The following is a 20,621-nucleotide window of genomic DNA, read 5'->3' on the forward strand; positions in this document are numbered from 1 at the left end:
CCGCCCCTTTTTTCTGCGCCAGTATCCGCAAGAATTCTCTTTCGGCTTTTTGCCGAAAGGGCCATTTTCAGCTGATATGTTTCGGTGGCCGAAATTTTGGTGCATCCCTAGTTGCTGTATTTGGATAAATGAAACAAGAGTCACATTTTTTACCAATACTGCTCTTTATTAGGTAAGTTAAGTAGGGTAAGCGTTTTACATTTATATCAATACATCCTATTCTATATATACTTTAGGAATTAGCTATTGATGTGTCGGATAGATAACAAGCTGGCAGCTCAGTGCACTCCAAATGATGCAAATCTTTATTAGCTACATGTTAAAATACAGGGTGTGTACAAAGCTAACACGTTAGTTATGCTATGAGGAAGGCCAGTGTGGCCGAAACTAGTTAGCTTTGTACACACCGTGTGATTTACTAAGTAGCCAGTAAGGATTTGCATCATTTGGAGTGCACCGAGCTACCAGGTTGTATCTATCTGACGCATCAATAGCTAATTCCTAAAGTATAGGAATTAGAATAGGATGTATTGATATAAATGTAAACAGCTTACTCTACTTAACTTACCTAATAAAGAGCAGTAACTCATAGTAAAAAAAATTGACTCTTGTTTCATTACACCAAGTTGCTGGCTTGTATCTATCTGGAAAGTGGGACGAGATACCCCAGCTAGGAGCACCGGTCTTCAGCAGCAGATTTCTAAATGAAGCAGTTGAGTGAGGGTATTGTATTTATTTGTAGATGTAGGCAGAGATTTTTTTTAACAGACATCTGATCTAGTTATTCAGGAATCCCATGCATTTTTTCACCAGTTAGGAATAACCATGTAGCTATTTAAAGATGTTGAAAAGTCAAAATCCCTTAACTCTGTGTATTTTCCAGGTCAGTGACTCAAAGTACTGAAGTCAAAGGATCAGTATGCCAGCCTGACACTCAGAATATTTAGAAGGAGAGGTCAACAATGGCAGCTAACATTTCCCTCTTCAAATAGAGCTCAGGTGTTGCTTTTTCTCCCGTGTTCTTCCAGCTTGGTCATTTTCTTCTCACATCCGTATTTATCCTCTACAGTTCCCGTTCCTTCTTGTTTATCATTCATCCTGCTCCGTATTTGTCATCTCAGCTTGTCTGTTCTTCACAGTTGCCCTTTCTCCTCCCAACTTCCCCTCCATCCTTCTCATCCCAGTTTCTTCTCCTTACTTCCTCATGCTATTTGTTCACCTTCCTCCTCTGGATTTTTTCTCCTCCCAGCTTCTCCATGCAGGTTCTTCACCCTCCCTCTCAGCTGTCCTCCTCCCAGCTTTTTCTCCTTCCTTCTCAGTTTTCCCTTGCCTTTATTCTTCTCCTCTCAGTTTCTTCTCAGGTTCTGAGCTACTATTCTCCTACATGCTTATTGCGCCATCAATTTACGCAGAAATTTACATACAGAATGTATTATAGATTGACTTCAGTCCCTGTCCTCAAGCTCACAATCTATATATCAGCCTTCTTTCTCCTCTCTTCTTGTGATCTCTCCTTACCTCATTCTCAGGTGTCCTTCCCTTCCCTGATTATCATCTCTGCTTCTCAGCTGTGGCTGTCCATCCTGATTTGTCATCATTTTCAGCCATGCTTGGCATACCTGATTCTCAGCTGTCCTTCTCTACTATTCTTATCATCTGATTCTATCAATTACTTTTTGACATCCCCAGGGCTTTTTTCTCGGAGAATAGGTGCAGGAACTCCCCCCGTCTGAGTCACCCCTCGTCTCTGCCCCTACCCACCTCTGACCACCGTCCCTTGATTCCACCCCCTACCCACCTACCAGTACTGCCCCTTTTAGAGAATACAGAACCAAGTATCATTTTGTGGTGCTAAATCATTTGTATGGAACATGTTAATGACAAAAAGAAAAGCAGTGAAATAGATGCCTTGCAGCCAGGAATAGAATCCCAGCAAAAGATCCCCACACAACAATAGACTCCCCCAGAAACAATGGACTCCACCCCAACAACAATAGATTCCCTGCAGCAACAGTGAACCACCCACAACATAATATCACACCCAGTAACAAAATATCCACCCAAGCAACATTAGACCCCCCCAGCAGCAACAACAGATCTCCCAGCAGCCATCATCAATAGATCTTCCAGCAGCCTGTAAAAATAGACCTCTCCCTCAACAGTAGATCCCTTCCAGCAACATAAGACCCCCCCAGAAACAATGGATCCCCCATCAGCAACAATAGACCCTCACACAAAATCAGATCCCCACCAGTGACAATAGATCCCGCAGCAGCCAACATCAATAGACCCTCCATGCACACCCCACACCCCATGCTATTACATACATTCAGTGCTGGAGGTGCCGGAACTGCTTTCCGCCGCGTTCCCGCTGAAAAAAAGCCCTGGACATCCCTGCTTCTTGCCATTCTTTTCCTTCCTGCTTGTCATGCTTCCTTCCCCTCCCTGCTTGCCTCCCTTCTTATGAGCTTCCCTGGTCCTCCCTACTTGTCATCCTTGCTTTTCCTCCCTCCTTTTCAACCATCTTTCTCCTCCTAGCTTGTCTTCCTCATTCTCAGTTATCCGAGGGGGGGGTGTTCAAACCCATCAGGTTATTTTTGGTACCTGTGTTCTGCTGGGGACATTACCTTTCATTCTCTGATCTGGAGAGAAGAAGAAAAATGAGAGGCAATCTCCCCAAAGTAAGGAGAATTCCCCGTTTAGGCTGTTAATATTAGAGCATTTGTTCTCAATGCAATATTCCCTCTCACCTATTTTTCTCATTACAACTCTAAATTTTAGGATTTCCCCTTATTTTCTGCCTCAATGACAATGGTCACGAGGACAATTAGAGAGGTAAATCTCCCCAGCAGAGACACAGAGAGCATTAAAAAGTTGACAGAGTGCCTAGCCACTCCTAACGCAATACAAAACTAAAACAAATTAAAAAAGGGATGCCTTTCCATACATTTTAAGTATGGCTAAGTTGTTGTGAGTTCCTGTGAAATACTAGCAATACCAATGAAATTACTGGCCACTTCTGAAAGCAATAAAGATCAGGCTAGAATGATTTCCATCTTTATTAAGAACTTTATAGAGAGATTTATTTTTCACATGAGTAAAAAAGAAGAGTGTTCAGATTGTAGTGGTGAAACTGCTAATGCCTTGTATATCCTTGATACCATGATTCCCGTTTTACCTCGTGTTGCTTACACATTGTTGTGAAGATATTTTAGAGAGAAAAAGAGCTGGGAACATCCTGTATGGATTAATATTAAAGTCTCCATATAACCAGAAAATTTCATATTGATTATGTGTTATGCTGTTAAAGGATTTTGGGAGACACTCATTGCAAACTGGTTATCAAGATTTACTTCTTGATGTGCCTTGCATCTCACCATGGAAAGTATTGCACGCCTGAACCTGTATTAAAATGTAAAAAAATCACTTATGTAGGAATACACTATACTGTATATACACAACAAGAACAAACAAAATATACTGTTATGTTGCAGATCAACATATGGGTGTAGTACCTTTTATCAGCTTAACCACTGACTGCTTGCAATAAAGGACAAACAAGTTAGCCTGTTCCTGGACACACTCTATAAAAGCTATGGCTAGTATTAATACAAACATTTTAAAAAAATATTTTCAAGAAAATTTATGAAATAAAATGTTTTGAGTAAAGCCCATAAAATAAACAGTGATATGGAATTATTAAAGAAATTGCATCACTTACTTTTTATTTGCAATAACATATATGCATGGGTTGTAGAAAGTGGAGGATTTAGCAAACAGTGGAGCTATGATAGCCATTGCTGGTGTAATTTGTTTAGGATCTCCAAAAGATGACCATAAGCACACAATAGAATAGGGAGACCAGGCCACCAGAAACATGACAATCATTACTACTGACATCTGCAAGACAGACAAATGGGGAAACTTTTCTCTTTAAAGGCCAATTGCAATAAAAACATAGTGAGTCACAGTACTTTGTTGATACAAATCCGCACGCTAACCCCCTAAGCAAATATTCTTTATGGGGGATGTATAGTGATAAGGGGGCGCTGATGATAAATTAGTGTAATAATAAAGTGCTTGTGCTTAATATTTCATAAACAAATGTGAACAATACTATACAAATATAATCATAAATTCATGAAAAATGATAAGTAATAACAGTGAATATGATGTGCATCAGTAAACAGCCAGCTTATATATGGTGCTCCCAGCAGACGTACCACACATCTGCTTGTAAATGTAACAAACCAAGCAACTCAGCACTGGAGGTAAAAGGTTCAGCAATAACAGGTGAAGTATGGAGCCCCCGTGCTGCTTGCTCCCGCTTGTAGCAAGCAGCGTGCATTCCATCGCCTGTTCAGATGAAAACCGGAAGTGACTGGAAATGACGTATGACCGGATTCCTCGACGTACATTTCATCATAATGATGTCGCCAGGAAGCACTTCCTGGCGACATCATTACGATGAAAGGTACGTCGAGGCATCCGGTCATACGTCATTTCCGGCCACTTCCGGTTTTCGATGCACATCATATTCGCTATTATTAGTTATCATTTTCCATGAATTTATGATTATGTTTGTATAGTATTGTTCACATTTGTTTATGAAATATTAAGCACAAGCACTTTATTATTACACTAATATATCATCAGCGCCCCCTTGTCACTATACATCCCTCACAAGCCCAAAGCTTGCTCACTGAGCACTTTGAGGGGAGCAGCTTTTGTTTTTATTCAATTTTCACCCTTAGCACGGAGTCTCACTTTTTTTTAAATTCAAATGTTCTTTATGCAGGCCAAAAAATTCCCTTCGTAGCTCCCCACCTCAAATCCCCCCCCCCATTTAGCACTAATGCTCTTCCCCCTCCACCCTTCTAGCACAACCTTATCACCATCATAAATGTGTTTTACTCTGCTTACCCCCAACCATCCCCCAATTGTCCCCAGTTCAGTTCCCCCCCTCACTCATACACACAGACCTCAGATGCAGCATGGCCGATGGCCATGTGATGTCCTTCCTCCCAGGCTCCTCCTCATCTTGACACATCCAAGTTGAGGAGTAGCCTTAGGCAAGCTGACTTTTAAAACTTTTGCCAGGCAGCAGGCGAGGAGAGATGCCGCTGAGGTAGGGGTATAGCATAGTGGCTCAGGGACACCACTGACTGTAAGAATGGGATTTTACCGAGTTTTCTTACCTGCCTCCTATCCACATTCTTTGCTGGGAGGAGATGGGGCAGGATAAGCAAACCCTGCACAGTTCCGATCTGACAGGAGAGCAGCAGTGGCAGGAGGAGGAGCTGGAGGAGAGAGAGAGAGAGAGCATAGCCCGCACCTCCTTCCAGCTCTCTCCTCCTCTCCAGATTCAGCTTGTCACTTTCTGAACAAAGCTGACAGTAATAGTGATACAGCTGTCACTACTCCTGTCAGCCACTATAAAGACATGCTGACAGGTTAATTGCTCCTCTCTCAATTGACCCTAGTGTGTAGGCATGTTAAAGTATAAGCTGAATAAACAATTACATTAAAAAAATGATTTAAAACCATAATGGTGTTCCTGTAAAAAAAATTAGTAATATATTTTTAGCAAGAAACACCTGTGTGATATGTTGTATGAATATATTTTTATATACAAAGTATTGCACCACACTGCCCATACACTAGGCATTAAAGAAACATTGTTGCCTTTGTGAGTGTAACAGGATCTAGTAGCCAAATGCTAGGCCCAAGCATTGTTACATGCTATACGACTGGGGGAGTGACATCACATCTTCACTGGGCCACTAACGCCAATTTCAGTGTCAGCTGCGAGTGAGTTTATGTAAGGTGAGTATATAGGGGTTAGGGATCATCTTCATGGTGTAGGAAATGTCACAATGCTGACTGAAGCCCGGAAAACAGTACATGTGTATTTATACTACCATCACTTGGAACCCCTTTACTATACAGGTGATCTCCTATTTCACTAATTATGGGACTTTCAGAAAGGATTTGCTGGACCACTGATGATTTAGGTATGTCATATTAAAGTGGTGGTATGCTTGTGCAATCAGTTATTTTGTACTTTGTTATTGTAATTATTCTAATTTAATTATTTTGCAAAGCTTTATTTTCACTTTACCACGAAAAAGTCTATTGTTGTTCAACAGTATAATAAAAAACAAAATGAAAAGTCTGATATAACGTTCTATGACCAAAAAAAAAAAAAAAAAAATTGAATAGGCATACCTTCGTGACATCGGCTTGATCAGACCAGTCTACGTTTCTGCCCCCTAGGGTATTGCTGCTGCCGTATCCTTTCATGGTGATGGACACATTATAATAGCAGTAAAACATTACCATCAGAGGTACCACAAAGTTTACTGCAATCACAGTCATTGTGTATGAAACAAAGGACCTGCAAGAAAAGCAGTCCACAAATGAGTGGAAACATTCATTATGCACAATAACAGCTATTCATGATAATCTTCTACTACACGTTAACAGACAGATAATGGTAAATATTGTATTCATCTAAGCTATAAAGTTTTAATCCAGATAAAGTTAAAGTAAAGGAAAAGGCACAGCACAATAACAAATTTTAACATTGAGAACAGTATTTAGTAACTAAATACTGCATTAAGTTGCTTTTTAAAACCTCCAAAGAAAAATGATAGCTGGAATTTAATTAGGTCAAATAGTCAGTTCACTCAATGCTGCTATTTCTTTCACCTGACAGATTTCTAAATCCCTTAAGTACTCTATAGGTGAGATATCATTGTTTGAGTTCTTGGATCCGCAGGCATGCCTATGCCATTATGAGGAGTTTCACTTTAACTGTTATTTTACATTATGCAGAATGCAACATGGGATACTGCAATTATAACAGAGAGATTTCACTGTTTGAGCAGAGGCCAATATAGAGTCTCCACCTACAACTAAAATCTCATATTTTGATGGACTGACCCTTTTAATCTCAGGAAATCCTAAACAATAACAGCAACAATTTTTTTTTTTTAATACAGGTACTTATATAGCGCTGTCAATTTAAGCAGCGCTTTACACATTTATTTTACATTCACATACAGAATACTTTATTAATCCTAAAGGGAAATTGTTACAACACATACACACTTAACAAAGACAACACAAGACCACAACAATAAACTGAACAAGATGCAAAAACACAACAAAATTACCAATAACAGCCATTAGCACCAAATAAACACAATTAAAACTACACTACAAATAAAACATCCATACAATTAAAATACAATATATAATAAATAACACAAATTAAATCAACATACAAACTAACAAATACAAATAATATACCACTTTCTCTAACACCACCCAAATAACCAACAAAATACCAACATACTATAAAAACACCACAAAATCCTGATCATAAACCAGAAATAAAACTGTCATTCCCTGCCCTCAAGGAGCTTGCAATCTAAGGTCCCTAACTCACATTTGTCTATACACATACCAGGGCCAATTTATTCAGGAGCCAATTAACCTACCAGCATGTCTTTGGAGTGTAGCAGGAACCCGTGCAGGTACAGGGAGAACATGCAAACTCCAGGCAGGGCAATGGCGTAATAGCACATTATGCCATTGCCCTGTAGGTTTTTTGTTTTTTTTTTAACAATCAGCGGTTTACAACCACTTTAATGCTTATGAAATGTAATCAACATAATGTATTGTATCAATGACAATCAATGTATTGTAATTATATTGTATTGTATCATTGTAATAACTGTAATGGAATCATTCTTACACATCATTCTTCCTCCAGTTAATTGTGCATGTGGCTCCAGTAGGGTCTGGAGCATAGCTTGCCCATCCAACAACAGGCATGACAGACCAGAAAACTGCATTTAACCATGCAGCAATAATCATGGCTGCATAATGATAGCTTGTTACTCTTCTTCCTGCAGAAAAAATATATTTATAGTTAATATATTTTATAGCCTGGTGAGGTGTACTATAACATATACGCATTAACACTAACCATTCCCTGTGCTTTCTTACACACTCAGAATACATACTGTTGCTAGACTCTGCATCAGAGTTAGTACCATATGTCTTAGTCCAAAACAAAAGACTGCAAACAGGCAAAACATGCTGAGCTTTCATAACCAAAAACCTTCTGCATACAGCTTCCCCCCAGACCCCCCATCCAGATACTTACCCGAGCCTGATCACAGTGTGCACGAGAGCCACTGCTCTCCCAGGTCTCTGCCTCCTCATTGGCTCCCACTGCTATCAATCACAGCCAGGGAGGAGGGAGTGGGAGGTAGGGGATTTGAGCCAGGCAGCTCCAGAGTAAGCACAGCACGTGGCTTGCTATGGGGGCACACAGCAGGGGGCAGAAGCCCAGAGCGCCAGCGGGGGACCCGAGATGAAGAGGATCAGGGCTGCTTGCTGCTAAACCATTTCACAGAGCAGGTAATTTTTAGCACCATGCCTCACTGTATACCAAGCAAATCATTTTTCTTGGTATACAGACCTGTGCATTTCTCCTGTGAGCCAATGGTAAACTGAAAGAAAGGCATATGAAAAGCAGCCCAATGACAAAGTGAGGCACGAAGCTTAACATTGATTTTGGGTTTACATATAAATTAAAATGTTTATTTATAAAATAACAATTCTGAATAAATATTTATTCTGGTACAATAGTTTTTATTTGGTTAAACAAAGCCAATTTACAGGCTTGAAGAGAAGAAAGCAAAATGATCCCACGCAGGGGAACAAACATCAAATCACTTGTGAATACAAACAAAACACATTTCCAATGTTTCAAAGTGAGTAGTAGACGCATCCAGCACAAGTGTCAGAGGTGGTAATGAGTAACCGGGCATGGGGGCCCGAAACATGGTGAGGCAGCGGGGGTGGGATTGTCGTCCCGCGATGGGGGAGAGGAGGGAAGGGGGGGGAGGAAAAGAGAAAAAAAAAGTGGGGGGGAGCTGGGAAAGGAAGGAATAAGGGAGCAAGGGGTGGAGCAGGATGAAGGAAAAGGAAGGGGGGTGAGAACAAAGTAGAACAAGAAAGGAAGGAAAGAGATATGGACCTAGGCAAGAAGAGAAAAAGAAATGATTAAAACAGAAATTGAAAAAAGATGTAGGCTTAGGCTGAAAGAGAGAGTGGAGTCTGCGGGTCAGATGGTATACTAACGTGGTCCGAAATACCCAAACTGGCTGGAGGGCGGAGTGGGGAGAGCATAGGACCACCAGGGATTCCTTACTTTATGGAACCTAGCATGAGAGTCATGAAGTATACTGGTCATCTTCTCATGTAACATGAGGGTAGTCAGAATACTCTTCACCTCTGCAAACCCAAACAAGGGCCTTCTCCAGGCTCTGGCAATAGCACGCTTTGCAGCAATGAAGAGCTAGGTGGCCAATTTTTGTTGATCTGAGAAAAGGCCTGGGAGGGGGCAGTGAAGTGCATGCCGGGCGTCTTTATGGAAGGGTACATGAAAAAGTGTCTAAAGTAGGCCGTAGACCCTGGACCAGAATCCCACCAAACGTTGGCAAGACCACCAAATATGGATCTCGTCTCTGTGCTGGCCACACCCCCTGAAACATCTATCACTGTATGATGGGTTTGAATGGGCTATACGGGCCGTGACCCAATACCAGGGGAAGAGAACTTTATAGGCTGCTTCCATGGTGACCTTGTTGAAGGTACATTTTGCTATGGATAACCAGGTCCTGCTCCAGTTTTCTAGATCTATAGTGACCGCCAAGTCTCTTTCCCATTTACTGTAGAAATGTATGAGTGGGAGCGAAATGAACCCCCCTTGTTCAAGGAGAAGTAAACGGAGGAGATGATTCCCAGGGAACCAGGTGAGTGAAGACAGATATGTTCAAAGGTCGTCGTCGATTGAAAGGTAAACAAAGAGATATGACAGAGGGTTGAGATCCAATGTCAGAGTTGTAGATAGCGAAACTTCCGTGGGGGGTGCATTGTGGGTCTCACGAATGGAGTCCCAGGATGGAAAGGTGCGGGACACCAGGAAGTGACAGGCCTGGGCAGGCCTGGTACAAGGGGTGGGCGGGAGGGGGCGACTGCCCTGGGCGGTGTCTTAATCTGAGGGGAGGGGGGGCGCACTGGGAGCTTCGGTAGCTGCTACTGCCTTGCTGAAAGGAGTGATTCACCGCATATCTACTGATTACCGGACTCCTACGCTCATCCAACTCTGCCTTATCTCTGCTATTTACTGCTGCTAATAATCACTTTCTCCTCCAGCAAGCCACACTCCTGCCCTCGACTTGCTCTCCTTCCCAGGTCACTTCACCGTCTTCCCTGTTACTCTCACTATGGTCTGGCTCATCTTCGCTCCACCCCGTCTACACCTCTCTCTATCTTTCCTACATGATCACACAGTAAGTCAGCACTGATCCTCCTCCCTACTCTGCCTTGTTCATTTCTTCCCTTCTCCTTCTCTTATTTGCTGTCCTCTCCATAAATCTTCACTACACATATCATGCAGCCTTCCTGTATCAGCTCAGCATTCGACACACAGATCTTACACCCTTTCCATCCCAGTTTGCTTTTAGCTCTCGTAAATTGTCCTGTCCCCACCATGCAGCCTAGCACATTCTCTGCACTCTTTCACTTTGCTCTTCATTAGTACATACTTTTACCACCCCAACCTCCTCACCGATTGTCTCTTTTCTTATCTCTTAGCCCCCATTCACATTGGAGCAATTTGCCATGCAATTTGACAAGTCACATCCTATTGCCGGCAATGGCAGTGTTCAAATCAGTTTGACGCCTACTTTGCAGTGCTGCATCAATTTGAAAAAGTAGTACATACACTACTTTTGCGATTTAGGGTGCGACTTCAATAGACATCTATGCATGAAGCCACACAGATATCTTCAAAGTTGCACAGAGATGCGGATTTGAAATTGTGTGATTTCAGGTGAAGTCGGCCAATTTCAAACCCACGGTCAATGTGAATGGGGGTTAATAGCAGGTTCACACTGGTGTGCTGTGGTTTGGCCACAGCGCGATTGTATGTGCAGTTTACTCACAGTTTTAGGTGCGCTCCCATTAAATTTTATGAGACTTCTTGCATGCTGCATCTTTGATGCACACTCGAAAAACACACAGTACAATAGAATTAATCAGGAGCACACCTAAAACTGCAGGTAAATCACACATACAATCGCACTGCTGCCAAACCACAGTGCACCAGTGTGAACCCGTTATAAGGCTAGGTTCACACCCTTGCATGTTAGGATCATGCACAAAATTGTGGTTTTCTTGACAAACACAGAAGCGCACTGTCCTTTAGTAGATGCACAGCAGTGTCATTGATAGTAAAAGGCACCCCCACACATCTGCAAACACACACATTTTCACACACACCAAACCACATGGTGCTGCAGCACTTGTGGGCTTAATCAATCTTTTTTTTTGTACAATTTTCCTTTAAGGGGGCGTGGTAAGGGGTGTGTCCTATGCCTGCAAACTTTTGCTGATAGGTGTCCCTCATTCTCATCTCAAAAAGTTGGGAGGTATGGGTTTGGTGCAGGAAATTTTTAGAAAAGGGTCATGGACTCTATAGGAGTGAATGGAGGTTCCAAAAAACTGACAGATAGACCTGATCGGAAAGCCCATGTGAAAGGGGCCCAAGTTCAAACTCGGGGGGTGGGGGGTGGGCACACTTTGCCATCTTTGCCCTGGGCGCTGGATGGCCTTGTCCTAGCACTGGGCCTGGGAGTAGCCATGAGTGGGCCACCAGGTGAAGTCCTGGGGTTGTTCTATCCCCGGAGGAAAGAAGGAGTTATTCAGGAGGAGAAGGAGAGGCAGGAAGGGAGACATTAAGTTGCCCAAATAGCGTGTCGTGTCCCAGAGAGGCAGGCTGTGGGCCATTAGAGGGCTGAGGGGGGGAGGGGGCGCGAGGCCGGGGGAAGCCACAGAAGAGCTGAGGCTCAAACAGGGGCACAATTAGAGATTTCCAGGAGTACCCATAATGGAACATCCAAAATCGCATGTAACATTGTAAGCTGTGAGAGCTGTGCAGCTAAGTAATAATTTACATTTGGGACGCCAAGACCACCCCTTAATCTATGGACGAAAAGAGTAGTACGGGCTACTCTGGGGCATTTGTGGGCCAAAATCAAAGCTAGGGTTTTATTCGGGAGCAATATAAAGGCGCATACGCGAACCGGTAACTGAATAAATATTTTTTAATGATATAAAACAGCTTTTGTACATTGTAATCTTAAAGTGATTGTAAAGTCAGAAGGTTTTTTTATCCTAATGCATTCTATGCATTAAGATAAAAAGCTCTCTGTGTGCAGCAGCCCCCCTCAACCCCCCCACCCCCCAATACTTACCTGAGCCTCATCTGTGTGACATAGCAGCAGTGCCACTGACTCCCGTAGCTGTCAAAGTCAGTTAGCCAATCAGAAGAGTGGGGCGGGGCCGAACCACAGATCCGCAAAGCAAGGAATAAAATCCATCACATCCCTTAGTAAAAACAGCACACATAGTACACATAAACACTGGTTAGGCACACATTTAACCCTTTGATCATCCTAGATGTTTAATCCCTTCCCATCCAGTGTCATTAGTACAGTGACAGTGCATATTTTTAGCACTGATCACTGTATTAGTGTCACTGGTTACCACAAAGTGTCAGAAGTGTCAGTTAGTGTCCCATTGGCTGCCGTAATATCGGAGTCCCGCTATAAGTCACTTATTGTCACCATTATTGGTATTAAAAAAATGTATTTAATAAATTTAGAGTAAATAGCCCATAGTTTGTAGACCCTATAACTTTTGTGCAAACCAATCAATACACGCTTAATGGGATTTTTTTTATCAAAGATATGTAGCAGAATACATATTGGCCTAAATTTATGAAGAAATTTGATTTTTTTTTTTTTTTTTATTGGATATGATTTATAGCAGAAAGTTAAAAATATTGTTTTTTTTTTAATTGTCAGTCTTTTTTCGTTTATAGCGCAAAAAATAAGAACCGCAGAGGTGATCAAATACCACCAAAAGAAAGCTCTATTTGTGGGAAAAGAATAACATAAATTTCATTTGGGTACAGCTTTGTATGAGCGCGCAATTGTCAGTAAAAAAAAACAAAAAACAAAGTGTGACAGCACCTTCTAGAAGCATAGGGACTTGACTCTCTTGGATGACATCTATACTGGTGATGTGCTGGCTTCTTTTACTGACTTACAAAGGAAATATGATCTCCCTAAAGCCCTATACATACTATTAGATTTTCTGCAGATTGTTGTCTTCAGATTTACCAAAACCATATAATATAAGGTCAAATCTTAAGAGTTTCAATTTGTAAGCAATCAGGCAGGCCCTTTCACTACATGGTTTTGGTAAATCTGACGAAAATCTAAATAGTGTGTATGGGGCCTAAGGCTGCATTTTACCTACAGCTTCGCCATGCCTTACAACCCCAATGTGGGATTAATGCACCCCGGTTCTCAGAATACCGCTTGATAGGAGTATTAAGGTCTCAGGGCCCCAAGGGCCTAATCTCTGATGGCTACTCCCACCTTCTGAATAAATCAGTCATTAATACTCCTCTAGCAGCTCAGGCCTGATTATTCAAAGGAAGATTGGGAGGAAGCTTGTTCCTCTCATTTAACTGTCTCTCCAGCCATAAATAATAAATGAATTCAACTGTATATGCTACATCAGTCGCATCTATCACCGGTAAGGTTACACACCATGCACTGCATTCCCACACCTGGGTGCACTAGGTGCACTCATCAAAAGGCTGACTTTAATCATATTATGTGGTTATGTCCGGTTGTAGCTGGCTATTGGAAAAGGGTACTTGCAGTATTATCCCAAATTCTTTCTGTTCCGGTGCCATGTACTCCACAGATATGTTTGCTGGGTATCCTAGATGACGAAGAGTGGCCAAAATTCATTAGAATCTTGTTGAGAGAAACACTCTTCTTAGATCACAAGACCATGTAGATTAAATGGAATCAATCTGCTTCCCCATCTACCCGGCAGTGGATCTAGATGGTGAACCAGATACTCCCATTTGAAAAAAATTATCTTTGAACAAAGGGATTGCCCCAATAAATACAATAAGGTGTGGGACTCTTGGTGTTCATCCACTCTTACTATCAACAACTACCTGAAGAGCCTAGGGCCTATACTTGGTTTATCGGTTTGGATGTGATCATACAGGCATACTTGGTAGAGAGCTGCCTGATGCTCGACCCATAATTACGTGGCTACTGAGTGACTGGACTTCATATGTATATGTATAAACTGTACCTCTGGTTTCTGTATGTACAGCTGTAAATATGATACGTAATTGTGTACTTAATTGTATATTCTTCGTGCTCATGTTGAGCACATTGGTCATTGTACCAACATGTCTTTCTTTTTGTACATCTTGTCAATAAAACAAGTTAAATAAAAATAAAGTGCTGTATTGCAAAAAATGGCCTGGTCATGAAGGGGGGTAAATCTTCCAGAGGTCAAGTGGTTAAATACTGCTTGTGTTGCTTGCTGTAGTAGGCGACACAATTTGTTCTTTCAAAAGCTCTCATACGTCAAGTTCATTGTGTTTACTACAAATATGAGAACTGTTAATTAAATCTCTACTCTCATATTCAGAATTTAATCTTAATCAGTACCTATGTCAGGTCTACAGATAGTCAGGTACCGATCAATAGCAACCACAGTCAGCAGTCCAATGCTTGCCATGCCAAAGAAAATATTCAAGCCAGCATAGATCTGCAAATAAACACATTTTTAGAATTTTTTCATACAGCATACAAAACAAAAACCATCATCTCGTTCTCATCTTGGTTTTAGTAAACCTAGAAATGCAGGATAAATCCATTATAGACTTGTAAATATTAATTTACTATAGTCTTTATAAGGAAAATACTTACAAACCTGCATTATTGCTTTAAAGCCATCTAGTGACAAAGGCCCACAGAGCATAAAATGTCAAAAATCAATCAGTGCACCTAGAATTTTGTACTTATTTTTTGCCTTTTTGTTTTTGCATGTACAAGGGGTGTAGGGTATTTTTTTTACCTACAATTTATTTAATGATTCATTATGTTAAGGAATAATATATATATATATATATATTTTTTTTTTTTGTAATATCATTTTGTTTGCCAGCTATATATTAAATGTACAATTATTGCATAAATAATTCATACATTATTAAGAATAGTATTTTTTACTCACCATAAAATATTTTGTTGGTGTCCATTGAGGCTCAGTTCACACTTGTGCGGTGCGGGAACCCTGCGAATACATTGCACCCGACTCGCACAGCAGTTCACATTGCCATATGCGAACTGCTGGGAGTGTCAATACAATGTTAATGACACCCCATTTCAGCTTGCATATCGCACTGTGAATTGACAGTTCGGACATGAATTGGATGGCATTGGTGTGGAAACCCATTCAATCCGATTCTGGTGTGGACCAAAAAAAGGGTCCTGTGCGAGTTTGGTTCCGAATGCGATATCAGCCGTACTATATGTATGGCTGAAATCGCATCGCACAGACATGGCATTTGATTTGCACTGCCGTGCGGTGCGAATCACATGTGATCTCACACCATGCACTGGTGTGAACTGGGATTAAGGGACAAAGATAGTCTTAAACTTTGAATTTTACTGCAGCCTACCAGAGAAACTGAAAATGGCCAAACAAAAAATACTGTTAGCCAGCACAGAAAAAACAAGCCCACAACCAGTATGCCTCGATTTTGTACCAAATTAGTAATAAGAGCAGACCATAAACACAGAGGGGTTGGACCTGTGTCTCTCAATAGACTCCAAGAAAAGGATTTTATGGTGGTTACAAAATTACAATTCTCTTTCTCGTTCATTGAAGGACACAGATACTTACACCTTCAGAATGTCCAAAAGCAGTCCATCTGTAGAGTGGGTAACATAACACGTTAACAGAAAAAAAACCAAATAGAAAATTAGAGACTGCCTGCAGCTCAAAGAGCACCCAATGCTTTTATCAAATGAAGCCTGAACATCCACCAGAAAGCATTTGACATTTGACAGCATTCATCACAGCTGAAATTAAGGGAGAAGTTTGGGGTACGTGGAAAAAATAAACATACATACTCACCTCCATGCTGCATCATCAGTCTGATGCTCCAGCTATCCCCAGCCAGCTCTAAGACCGAGAACTGATCAATTACATGACTGCTGATTGCTTAGTTCTCAGTAAGCTCTGAGTAAAAATCGGTGACTATCAGTCACTGCTCTCTGCTCTGCCCTTCCAGCACTCACTGGAGAGCTGCGCTGGGAAGAGGGCAGAAGCAGCTGTCTTATGCCACGTACACACGACCGGACTTTCTGGCAGAAAAGGTCCGACGGAATCATTCCATCGGACATTCCGATCATGTGAGGGCTTCATCTGACTTTTTCTTTCGAAAATTCAGACAGACCTAGAAATAGAACATGTTTTAAATCTTTCCGACGGAATCAATTCCTATCGGGAAAACCATTCGTCTGTATGCTGGTCCGACGGATCAAAAACGACGCAAGGGCAGCTACTGGCTACTGAACTTCCTTTTTCTAGTCCCGTCGTACGTCATCGCGTTCTAAATGATCGGACTTTGGTGTGATCGTGTGTAGGCAAGTCAGTTTCAGCGGAACCCTGTCGAAAAAACCGTCAGAGTTCATTCCGACGGAAAAAACGGTCGTGTGTACGCGGCATTAGGCTTTCAGCAGTATGCTGCCAATCAAGCATCTGAGGAACTCTTCCAGAGCCTAGAGTAGCTCTATAACGTCAGCCGACAGCGGGCTTTAGTCCACTGCCGGCTGATTCTGGATCACAGTAGAGCACTAATAAGTGACGCACAAGAGAAGTATGACCGAAAAGCTTTGCCCATACTTCTCTTTTAAAAGAATAAAAGGACAGAGGAAACCTTAACCCAGCACAAGACTGCTAGATACTCACAACAGTTAATTGCAGTGACAGGGACGGGGACAGGAGAACTGCCTTAGCACTGGCCCAATACCTCCATAAGGAATCCCCAGACATACTGTCCTGGCCTGAGTAGTTCAAAGGGAAATGGAGGAGGTAATCCCTAAAGCCACACATCCGTACCACTCCGCAGTAGTAACATGGCCACGCTCCCAATGCGTTTCGCTCTCCGCCCCTGGAACTTAGCCACCCCCAGACTAAGATCCGGGGGGCAGAGCAAAACATGGGTGTGGCCTGGTTGGAGCCAGGCTGAGGTTGCCACTCTGACACTACTGTGGAACCGGACAGATGTGCGGCTTTAGGGATTACCTCTTTCCCTTTGAGCTACAGCAGGAGCTAGGACAAGCTCCATCCCTTGCCGGAACTCCCAGCAGCGGCTGCAAACAACCACATACATCCCACACAGAGCCTGAGCAGCACACCAAGCTATTGTAGGTCACACTGACCTGAGTAGTAAAGCCCTGTGTGAAATTGGAACACAGGCAATAGTCACTGAAGTGATTTAATATATTTGGCATGAATCTACCAGTAGCTGTTGAAAGTAGCAAAATCTTCCAAACAAACAGAAAACTTTAGAGCTTAAGAACAGTGTTCATTTTGATGTCAAATTTCGATTTCGTTTTAGTGCTAGTCTTTTGACTACAATGCCATTTTAGTTTTAATCATATTTTAGTCATATGAATTGCTTCAGTCATATTTTAGTCAACTGAAATCCCCAGTACATTTTAGTCGACTAAAATCTATTGGATTTAGTTAAATTATAATGCATTATTAAGGCATTTCTCTAGAATTTGCAAACTCCTTATATACTACTGGAGTAAAAATCGAATATGTTATTTATGGTATTAGGGTTTGAACATGCACTACAGACACAGATAACCAGTGTTCATTTTGACCTCAAATTTCAATTTAGTTTTGGTCGAATGCCATTTTACTTTTAGTTGTATTTTAGTCATCTGAATTGTTTTAGTCATATTTTAGTCAACTAAAATAGTGTTAATTTAACAAAAATATTTTCAACGAAATTAACACTGCTGAAGAAAGCACAGACACTCTTCTGAAGACACAAGCAACTAACAGAGGCATGCTGATTGTGAGTAGTGTTTTCCTGTAAAATCCTTTTTGAAGTTTATTTAGAAACCCAGGTCCCACCCCTCTGTGTTTATGATCAGAGTTTGGTACTACTTTGTTAAATAATTGAGGCATGCTGGTTGTGGACATGTTTATCCATTGGTGGGTAACAGTTTTTTTGTTGCCAGTGTCAATTTCTCCTGTAGGCATTAGTATAACTCAAAGGTTTAAGACTTCCGGTTTCTTTCAATGGATGAAAAAGAAATGCAGAATAATAAACTTGTGATATTAAAAAAGCTATTTAAACTGAGCAAAACAATTAAAGTTTCCCTTTAGGATAATTTAATGGTCATACACGTATCAATTACTGGTATGCATCAGTCCAATAATTTCTGGGACCCTCTCACATAGTTTTCAAACATACAGGGGTAAATTTATCAACGATATACTGGGTACTACATTGAATTAATATTCCACCCAAAGATTCATTTCAAGATTCAACAGGATTTACTTGTTGGTTTCTGCCAAAATTCACTATGTATTATGCAGGCAGCTGACAAGCGAATCTTACATAAATTGAATGTTGCCAAATCAAATGTCATTTGAATGTACAGTACAGTTTGATTTCTTATATCTTGGAGACAATGTTTTGGTCAATCTTGTTTGATGCAATTTTTGACAGGTGAATCTATTTTGAAATAGAGTGAAAACCATTGTGATAAAACAAAAAAAAAAGGGGAATGTGAAAATCTTGGTAAAAATGGCAAATGCTGGGCAAATTATCTATTGCATCAAAGATAAAATCCGGCAATGGAATGTTTTTAGTGTGGCAAGCACTTTCTTTTGTTTCGGGTAGCATTAAATTGCTTCATTATATTCAGAGTCTAGAATCCGCTTTGATAAAGTGGCTGTGATCATATGCATATAAAACTTGACAAAATCAAGATAGATATTTGTGCAAGTGCAAGGAAACAAGGAAACAAATCCAGAAAATTAAACCTGTCCAAAATGTTCAATACCTGGCATCCTACATTTCCAAATTTCCAACTTCCATGAAGGTCAGAAGCAGCAGACATAGGATAACCAATCCCACTGACACCAATATCAGTAAATGCCAGATTGATAATGATGGCATTGGTCGCTGTTCGAAGCTCCTTGTATTTTACAAAAATTCCCAGAACCACAATGTTGCTTAAAAGACTTATTACCCCTGTGTGAACAAAAGTGAGATATGTGGCACTGGCTCAAAAGAAAATAACTTTAAACATTTAATATAAAAACTGCACAAAATGGCAACATACCCACAATTTAACAGTTTTCTAATTTATTTGCAACTCTAATGATAAAAAAAAAAAAAAAAAAAAAAGGTTTTGGGGAAATTTGGTGTTTTACAGTATATATAAATAAGCTGTCCGTGCCTAGTGGAAGTTCAGCCTGGCTTAGTCACCTATCTTCTAATAATAAAAAAATGTGTAATGTGAATTTATGAAGCATTCACAAAATGCTGTTTACTGACCTGTATATAGCAAACCCCAGCTTGGAATAGCACATTTATGTTAAAAATTCAGTATCCTTTAAAGTAAACCTATAGTTTACAAGGTTGAAAAAAAAACCCAGGTCCATTCAGTTCAACCTAAAATGACAGTGTTGCCATTGCTGACCTTTTGAAAACTGTTTCCCTGGTTGCTATGCTGACCCTATGTCTACAATGCCATTTGGGTGACCCTGAACAAGTATGCAAATCAGGAAAGCTGGACAAGAGATAGCGGTCTATATATCTGCATGTTCTGGGTTAGTGACTCAAAATATTGGCGCATTGCGTGCCAGTAAACAAGCATCTTAAGGGGAGGTTAGTATTGGCAGTTTCCATGTCTACTCTGACAGGTTTCCATTACTCCAATTATAAATATAGTACGTACCATACAGATCAAATATGAAAATTACCTAAATCTACAAAGTCTTAAAGGACAAGATCATACCTGCTGTTATTAGATAGGCTGCAACAATATTATGTTCATGCTGGGAAAACACAGAATGAACTTCAGTGGGAGCAGCAGAACCATTCACCGTCTCAGCCCAGGAAGATGTTGATGTTTTGTCCATTGCAAGTTTTTTTTGTTCTCATGGATGTGTCTCAGTGTACTGACTGTTCACTAATATGCCCGGTCATTATTTCATGGGCTGCTTGAGCATTAAACTGCTCGAAAAGCTGACAGGATTCAGACCACAAGTTTGTGTTGAGCAAAGCTTGTTAACTAAACAAAGACCAGCACAGAACTTTGCGTATTCACAATGAACTGCTTAGTTTTCATTCAGAGCCTCTTTTCTAGAGAGCTTAATTCCATCACATGCCCCTATTATCAAACAGCTTGGAATGTGACACACAACTTACTCCTTCATAACATAACAATCTATTCCTGGGATCATCTTTTAATGGCACCTAAATAGAATTTTTTTTTAATCATTGCTAAAAACACAGTACTACAGTATAGCGCAGCTTTTGACAGGCTGCATAACACCCTGGCTTCTTTTATCCCTTTGGGCTTCCAGGAGAAAGAAGTCAACATTAGAATTCTCAG

The 20,621-nt window shown here is 40.9% G+C and overlaps 1 protein-coding gene across 1 annotated transcript; it reads right to left on the minus strand.

The window, feature by feature from the left end:
- Window positions 1-3,050: 3,050 nt before the first annotated feature.
- On the minus strand, window positions 3,051-20,332 carry RRH (retinal pigment epithelium-derived rhodopsin homolog). Its single transcript, XM_073608411.1, has 7 exons — window positions 20,022-20,332; window positions 19,062-19,252; window positions 14,634-14,733; window positions 7,763-7,916; window positions 6,229-6,397; window positions 3,722-3,900; window positions 3,051-3,402 (listed from the first exon to the last, which is right to left on the minus strand). The coding sequence occupies exons 1-7, from the start codon at window positions 20,143-20,145 to the stop codon at window positions 3,297-3,299; spliced, it is 1,023 nt and encodes a 340-aa protein (XP_073464512.1). The 5' UTR covers window positions 20,146-20,332; the 3' UTR covers window positions 3,051-3,296.
- Between the last annotated feature and the right edge of the window lie 289 nt (window positions 20,333-20,621).

Source organism: Aquarana catesbeiana, linkage group LG01 (assembly GCF_042186555.1).
Source record: "Aquarana catesbeiana isolate 2022-GZ linkage group LG01, ASM4218655v1, whole genome shotgun sequence".
NCBI classification, from domain to species: Eukaryota; Metazoa; Chordata; class Amphibia; order Anura; family Ranidae; genus Aquarana; species Aquarana catesbeiana.